Below are 8,114 nucleotides of genomic sequence, written 5' to 3'. Positions count from 1 at the left end.
AGATTACATTTCTTTCATTGTCTGTGTATTTCAGAAATAGATACCCTTCGGAGAAACTCATTTCCCTACCAATTTTTGTAACCGAAATTACAAGTCCTCCTTGAACATTTTAAGTCACATCAAGTGAGAAGAAGCTTTCCCTTTAGGGTTTGTTTCTCTAACAGTAAATTCTTTGGGGAATTTCAAAGATTCTCTCCAGGTTTTCATATCTAATTTCTTGCTCCCAAATCTCCTAGGCTCATCAACAGTGAGAGGATAGTCTTGGTGTGATTATCATAGAACACAGCATGGTCTTGGGTGTTATGTCATCTCCCTCTTATTGGCATTAGTGGAGCTGATTCTGGGCTTGCGGTGTGGGCAGCCCCTGTAGAAAAGCACTCTCTTACATCCTGTTGAGATTCTGCCTCACTGGCCTAAGTGTGCAAGAAAAGTGAGCGTGGTCACATCTTACCTGTGTGAAGGCAGAGATCTGAGAAATCAGTCTGACAGTCTTTCCTGTTCTGTGATCTAAAATTAAATACAGTAATTAAGTGCCTTTGAAAAGTTGTCAGTTAATTCAACAGAGTTTGGGGAACAGTGCTTTAGGTGACTGTTTAGAGGTTAATGTTACAAATGCTAGGTTTAGGTCATTGCATTGAGAGTTCCTGGGAAGTTTGCTCAACTGGAATAAACCAACGGCTTGTTTGAAAGGGCCCACATGGAAAGAAAACTCATATACTTCTTAAGTGAGCTCCACCAACTTACTCTATATTAAAATGGCTAGTTGAATTTTACTACTTATATTGAGCTGATTTTCCCGGTGTTTATAGTAATAGGAATACTTATCTGTGGGTATCTCTGAAAAAAAAATTAGATATATTTACTTAAAAGTTTGAAATTCTTCATTATTTTTATCTTTAATGATTAAATATTGCTGTACTAAAAAGTTTTGTTACTACTCACACAATAATCCTATATATTCGAAAGCTGCAAATCAATTTAGCTTAGGAAATAATGTTTTTAAATTCCTCTGCTCCCAGTAGAGGGACTTCTAGGGCTAGAGTGTTGTTTGTTGTTGTGTTCTGTGGACTCTGCCTTGCAGCCCTTAGCCTGAGCATGGGTGAGCTGCAGCAGCTTTTATATTGCTCAGAGAAGAGTAAGAACAGTTTTATGTTTGTTTGTTTGTTTCTTTTGCCCCAGTAGATACTGGAAGTCCAACATGAATGATTAGACTGTCCCTGTCAATAAAAGATGTGCAAATTCTCCATACTACCTAATTTTACTTGCCTAAACTCTGTAATGAAGACTAAAATGAAATTCAAACAATTTGGAAGGATTCACTTGTCCTTCCTGTATTCCAGAATTTATTCAAAGTCAGATCTAATATGCAAGAAAGGTAATGGTTTACCAGATTACTGAATAATGTGTTTACCCAGCCATTCATGGTAATGATGTGTATACAAACATTACTACTACTTTCTGCAATTGCTGAATTATCTCATCTTGTATTTTGTATCTATTCCATGTAGCAGATTGAAATATTAAAGTGAAATTATGTATGTAGCTTCCAGTGTGTCTTCAGGAACAGAGATCTTATTGAGAATATTTTAATCCATAGACATCATATTAGGAGATTGGAAGGGATTTCTTACTAACTGACACCTCCTTTTCTTTCATGTGAGAAACATATATTAGACCAGGAGTGGCTGGCATTTTACAACCTCCAAGACCATGCTGTGTTCTATGATAATCACGTGGAGATTATTCTCTCACTGTTGATGAGACTATTCCTTGGAGATTTATGAGCAAGAAATTAGATATGGATACCTGGAGAGAATCTTAGAAATTCCCCAAAGAATTTACTCTGTAGAGAAACAGATCCTAAAGGAAAAGCTTTCTCTTGCTTGAGGTTACTTAACTGTTCAAGAAGGACTTGTAACTTCGGTTATAAAAATTGGTAGAGAGGGCTTCCCTGGTGGCGCAGTGGTTGAGAATCCCCCTGCCGATGCAGGGGACACGGGTTCGTGCCCCGGTCCGGGAAGATCCCACATGCCGCGGAGCAGCTGGGCCCGTGAGCCTTGGCCGCTGAGCCTGTGCGTCCGGAGCCTGTGCTCCGCATCGGGAGAGGCCACAGCAGTGACAGGCCCGCGTACTGCAAAAAAAAAAAGAAGTGCATACTTCCAGGCCACAGCCCTGCCAAATCAGAATATGTGAGGGAGCACCTGGAATCAGTGTTTTCAGGAGCCTCGAGCGATTCTAACGCAAGGTCACGCTTGAGAAGTACGGACAGAAGGTACATTGTGCCACTGGACCTAGTCTTCTCTTGAACTGGTAGTGTTCGTATACAACTCCAGCTTTGCAACTTTACTCAAACTACTAAATAAATGAACTCATTCCTGAAAATATTGAATACAATTGTGGATACATTTCATAAACATTTACATTTCAACAGTAGCTTTTTGGGCACAGTATCTCACTTGCATTATTAATTACATTAGTTCTTCTTTGTGGGAATTTTATGTTGGCTAAGGGGATAATTTTTGACAGGGGGTCCGTTGACTAGGTTAGTATCCTGTCTCATATGCACTCATCCTGCCTTAGCTGATACAACTCTTCACTTATCAGACTTTAGGATTTATTTCCAGCCTCCTATCAATGTATGGATGCATATATAAAAGAAATTTTGGATGCTGTGACTTTGTGTGAGTTATTTCTTAAAGCTTTCAAGCTTTTAAATCCATTTGATTTCCTTTGTTGGTTTTTCTCAGCACTTGACAAAAGTAATTTTTAACACCCTTGGCGCAGAACATGAAAATACCAGTCTAGTTAGACTGTTTCTGCCAAATAAGAATCTTGATGTTCAGACACAGATAAGCGTGAAGACCCGCCCTACTTTAAAAACTCATATACAAAATCCAACTTACAGAGCAGATTAATTAAAGGGGGACAGGCACCCTCAGGTTTACAGAGCAATTCATGCCATAGCTTCTCAAGTCCTCCTTCACGCGGAATGATCCTATTTATACAAATAAAGCTACTTATTTTTGCCATACCCTATTATAAAAATAATCCTACATCTTTTTTATGACAGTGTTTACATGTTTACTTTCATAATGTCTCTTTCATTGGAATATTTACCTCTTCTTCGTTTATGGGTGAAAAATACGTGATTTCACTCCTCTATTTCTCTTTGGCTGAGTCTCTCAGAATGGTTAATTGAGGGTGTATGAATGATCCTATTGTTCAAGAAAAGTGTATTACATCTTTGATCAAATTAAAAATCTTTTCCGCATTGCAGGTCAAGAGATTCTGTAATCCTTCAAGCGCCTTGAAAATCTCATTTCATAATTCAAATCCATATAATTTTCACTTTGGTGGTTAAAATGTAGGAAGTATAAAAATAAATATCTAGATGAATGATAGATTAAGTATATAGATGGATGACGAAATAACTGCATTCACTTTGCCACATCTTTGAATTAGTGTTTTGGTCTTCTCCATCTTACCTACAATCCTTTGTTTCGCTGATCAAATTGGAATTCATACTGGTATAAGTGGTCATTCTGTGAGTCCAAACTAGAACAACCATAATGACCTTATTCTTTTCTATTCGCTAGCTAATCCAGGATTTTAACGTAGGTTAACACTGTACTTTGTGACCTATTTTATCATCTAAGCTTTTAAGAACATCAGGATTTGACATATGTTGGGGATGCTTAGATATAATGTCCTGCCAAGCACATGAAAGGTAAATTTAGGAATGATTGAAATTTAAGAGATTAATTGGTCAGTAGAAGATACCGGAGGCAGTTTATCTGATAAATATCTTTACTGTTGTTGACCTGAGTAAGTAGTTCTTAAGCTTTACTGTGCTATATAAATCATCCGGAAATGATGTTAAAAAGCAGGTTTCCAGACTGCACCCCAAGGTCCACTGGCCCTAGATTGTGATCCAGGAATCTTCATTTTTAGCAAGTTTCTCAGTTAGTTCTGATGCAAGAGACCTGAGAACCACACTTTGAGATGCACCGATTTAGAGATTTTTAAAATTATATTTATCCTTGATAATCTATGGATGTACATATCAGTGAAAATAGTGGTCATTTAGAATTATGAATAGTAGACAGAGGAAGAAGATCTCAAGTTAGTGGGTAGTGGCTGCTTTAAAATAAAAGCTTTTTTTTCACCGCTGTTGGCCTCCCCCGTTGCGGAGCACAGGCTCCGGACGCGCAGGCTCAGCGGCCATGGCTCACGGGCCCAGCCGCTCCGCGGCATGTGGGATCTTCCCGCATCGGGGCGCGAACCCGCGTGCCCCGCATCGGCAGGCGGGCTCTCAATCACTGCGCCATCAGGGAAGCCCTCCGTGTGCTATATTTGTAGAGTGAGATAAAGATGTTCTCAACTAGCTGCAGTGATATTTATGTCATACGTGTGTTTCTATGCCAGAACAAAAGTTATCTTACTTTTTGGATATGAAGAATGAAACACTCAAATCGCTCACGTTTTTTTCCTTTTATTTCCACCCCTCTCTTCCCTTCCTTCCTTCCGTCCTTCCTTCCTTTTTTCTCCACTGAGTTATAAGGATTTGATGAGTTTGGGGCAGGAAAAGATCACTCAGAACCGATTAAATGTTGGGTGAAGTACCTAAATTTTATAGAGGATGTTTTGAAGTCCAAATATTCTCTAGGACACCAGGAAATCTCTTGTTTAGTATGGCTAGTAAGTAATTTCTTCCAGAAGTGGGTAAAACTAAAATGAAGTCCGAGTCATGTGATTTTGATTCTCTGTTGGACGTGTTAGCGCTCTATTAAGTGAGGTGCTGCCTCTAAACTTTTTGGGGCACTTAGGTAATTGACAATCAGCTAACCGTAAAAGGATTTAACTCTCAACCCGTGGAGCTGGAAGCAAATCGAAGTATATATAGGATTGGCCTTGTCCTTGTACCCCTTTTAATCTTTACTCTAGTTTTATGTCCAACTCCTGAGATTGAAAATGGAACTGATTTCCTGCTTCCTGTTGTTTTGTGGTTTTTCTGGATTCCTTGTTTTTAACTTGGTAACTTTTAGAAATAATTTGCCTATTTCTTACAAAAGTTAAATCCAAGATGGTTTTTAGAATGAAAACTGAAGGGCTAATGAAATATTTGACATAGCATTCTCTAGTACAACAACATAATTATCATTGGATTTATTTCTTATTTGACTATAGGCTTGCATTTTCTGCTTTAGCATTATTTTTACAGATACTAACTTATTAAAACTGTTTCAGCTGAAATGTGTGTGTACTTCTAGTTTCTTGTACTGAACAACATTTCATAAGGCAGAGTCTGGTAAACCCATTTGGTTGAAACACATTGTTATTACTTTAGGTGCTGACTATTCTGAAGCCGGTTTCCAATTGCCTTGATTAAAGTAGAAACATTCTATGGCTTGGATGACTTACATTTCACATTGGTTTGAGCAAGATGATTGGTATGAAGGACTACAAAGAGTAAGATATATTTACATTGTAATTATAATTTTCTGTGATTTTTTTCTGCTTTATTTCTCATGCAGCTGTATTTCTGTGTCATTTATATTGTGGACATTTTTGCATTGCAGGATTCTGAGGGTAAATAGGATACTTATCTGATAGACTTAAAAGCAGAGGTAAGAAAATATATGAGGATAGTCATTTATTGAAGAAAAGATGTTTTCTTCTATCCTGATTTCAGATGAATTCTTAACGTGTTCAGATTGTCTTTAGGCTTTAAAGATAAAATAGGATTCTTTCTAATGAGATTAGTGTATGAAAATAGCAATACTTTAAAGAAAGTAATTTTACATAATTTTATGATAGAAATATGTATGGTAATACCATGTATTATAATAATATTGTAAAAGAAAATGTTCTGAAGAAGAGTGCCATGTTCCATTTGGTAAATTTTTAGGCAATTAATTATGTTTCAAAGGGATTTGCATTGTTACTATGGCAACTTTTGCTTAGCGTAGCTATTCTGATCTATTTCTACTGCGATAGCAGAAAACTGCCATTTTTAAATGCACCTTATCAAAATGGATTTAGTTTAGAATAACATAAAATTTCTCTTTGATTATGTTCACCTTTTAAATGAAGGATTCCTTAATTATTTAAATGAAGGAGATTTGTGGATTTTTCTTTTCATTAATGAGTGGAACAAAAGAGACAGAATATCTTTATGTAGTTTTACCAGCTTTTTCCCCGTTGTTGTTTGAGGGCATATACTACTAAAGACATGCAGCACTGAATTTTTCTTTCTTCCTCCTTACTTCTTCAGGGTGCTATTCTAATCACATCAATCAAAGATATTTTCTCAGCATTTTACTTCTTTTAGATTATCTTTTTAGTTGTAAATCCTCAGCGGTTTAAGCCTCTTGGGTTTTTTTCTTCAGATTTTTTTTTTTTTTTTCAGCTGTGAAACAAGTTGGTAAACATCTCTGGAGCCAGTAAATATCTAACCGTGGAGAATAACCCTCATGGTATAGATCCTAAAGCATTCTTCAGAGGAGAGGTTGAGAATTACTGTGTAGCTCACCCTCCTGAATTCCAGCCTTAACCATAATGATAGAAATATTTCAGCTTATGAGTTTAATAGCAGAGTTTGAAGTTGCGCTGGACACACACACACACACACAGACATGCATGCATGCACTATAATGCCAGCGTCCTTTTTTATATTGTGTGTGTGCATTTTAAATATAATAACAGTGCATTTCTGATATTCAAACAGAAGGCTTTTTTTTTCAAGTGTAGTGCATATATTCCTCTATGGGAAAGGAAAGGGATGACAATCTAATTTGGAGGGAGGGGGTGACTGATTTTAAGAAAATGCATTTTGCTAAAATTGTGTGTCTTTTTTTAGTGATTTTGAGGCAGCTCATGGAGATTATGAGGATTCAAAATCCTTCCCTCCACCATAACAGCAATCTGCCCTTTAATAAGCTATGGCCTTTGTAAGTGAATTCCTTGTTCTGAGACATATTAAAAGAATAACTATTCTCATATATAGATATAGTCCAACCCTAAAATTATCATATCCTCTTCATGAGTTTAAGCTTTTCTTGGCTCAAGTTTTGATCAGTTCTTATACAGACTTAGATGACAATGAAACATCTTATTCTAAATAATGAAAATTGAAACATGATTATTTAATTTCTTCTAAAATTCCAGCTTATAATTTTTCAGATGATATATATGTGCACATATGTCCTATATAATCAGCATTCAGAATACCAGATTTTTCCATACTTATGTTTTTAATGCTTACTGGAAAAGATAAGTTGGGTTTTGAGCTAAAAATTATAATTTAGAAATGTAGTGTTTGAAAAAAATCACATACAAGTATGAGTTTTATCTTTAGGTCACTGAAGTGGCCTTTATACTTTGATATAATTAATATTTATGGCATATGTATATATGTCTACACACACAGCACATGTATATGAACTTGATTTTAACTTAGTTTTATAATTTTATTTTTGGCAGTATTGTAACTCTAGCTATATTTAAATTTCATGCTTATGTCATATAATCTTGCATATTCAGAGGTGAGCTTTATTGTTATACAAATCGAATGCAAATATATTCTTATAACTTGCTTTTTTACATTTCATACACTTACACTTCATTGTAATTATAATGTACGTATTGTGTATTTCATATAATATAAGATTGAAACCAAGAATAGAATTTAGGTTAAAAAAAAAAAATCTCTGTAGGGCTGTAGTTGCCAGGCTACTGACACTGTCATTTGCATGTGAGGTGACACAATTCTCAGACTTTCTTCCTGAATCCTTTGTAAATCTGCATTATTCAGTGAACTGCAAGGTTTAGTACTTTATCTTTGAAGTGTGTATATTGTTTCTGGGCCCAAAAGATGTTTTCTGAAATAGCAAATCTTTAGAATGGACATGGAAATTCTTAGGTGGTTCACATAAGAATGAAACATATTCTTAACTAAAGATAAAAGGGTACATAATATTTACCTGAAATATAAAACTACCTGTTGCATACAGTTAAAATATATTTGATTTCCTATATATGTGACATATTTGTAGGATTTATATTTAAAATATAAACATGTATTTTGAAATGGACCTTCGGTTGAACGTTTTCTA

The 8,114-nt window shown here is 35.8% G+C and overlaps 1 protein-coding gene across 17 annotated transcripts in view; it reads left to right on the top strand.

Annotated features, from left to right (window-relative positions):
* The window catches only part of WDR17 (WD repeat domain 17), a 78,882-nt gene that overhangs the window by 970 nt on the left and 69,798 nt on the right, over nucleotides 1-8,114 (top strand). For 9 of the 17 annotated variants that reach the window (XR_010838481.1, XM_067022560.1, XM_067022559.1 and 6 more), the window contains exon 2: nucleotides 5,348-5,469. The exons of 4 other annotated variants lie outside the window; for them this stretch is intronic. Coding sequence is in view for 9 of the 13 variants with exons in the window: in XM_067022559.1 (XP_066878660.1) it covers nucleotides 5,404-5,469 (66 nt within the window). In the remaining 4 variants the exon portion in view is untranslated. Of the gene's footprint in view, nucleotides 1-5,347; nucleotides 5,470-5,579; nucleotides 5,628-6,859; nucleotides 6,951-8,114 lie in introns of those variants that run through there. 4 more of the 17 variants (XM_067022561.1, XM_067022557.1, XM_067022555.1 and 1 more) reach the window with 3 other exon arrangements.

The sequence above is a fragment of the Kogia breviceps genome, chromosome 20 (assembly GCF_026419965.1).
Source record: "Kogia breviceps isolate mKogBre1 chromosome 20, mKogBre1 haplotype 1, whole genome shotgun sequence".
NCBI lineage: Eukaryota > Metazoa > Chordata > Mammalia > Artiodactyla > Physeteridae > Kogia > Kogia breviceps.
The sequence above is the reverse complement of the archived record's forward strand: the minus strand, read 5'-3'. Positions and strand labels throughout refer to the sequence as shown.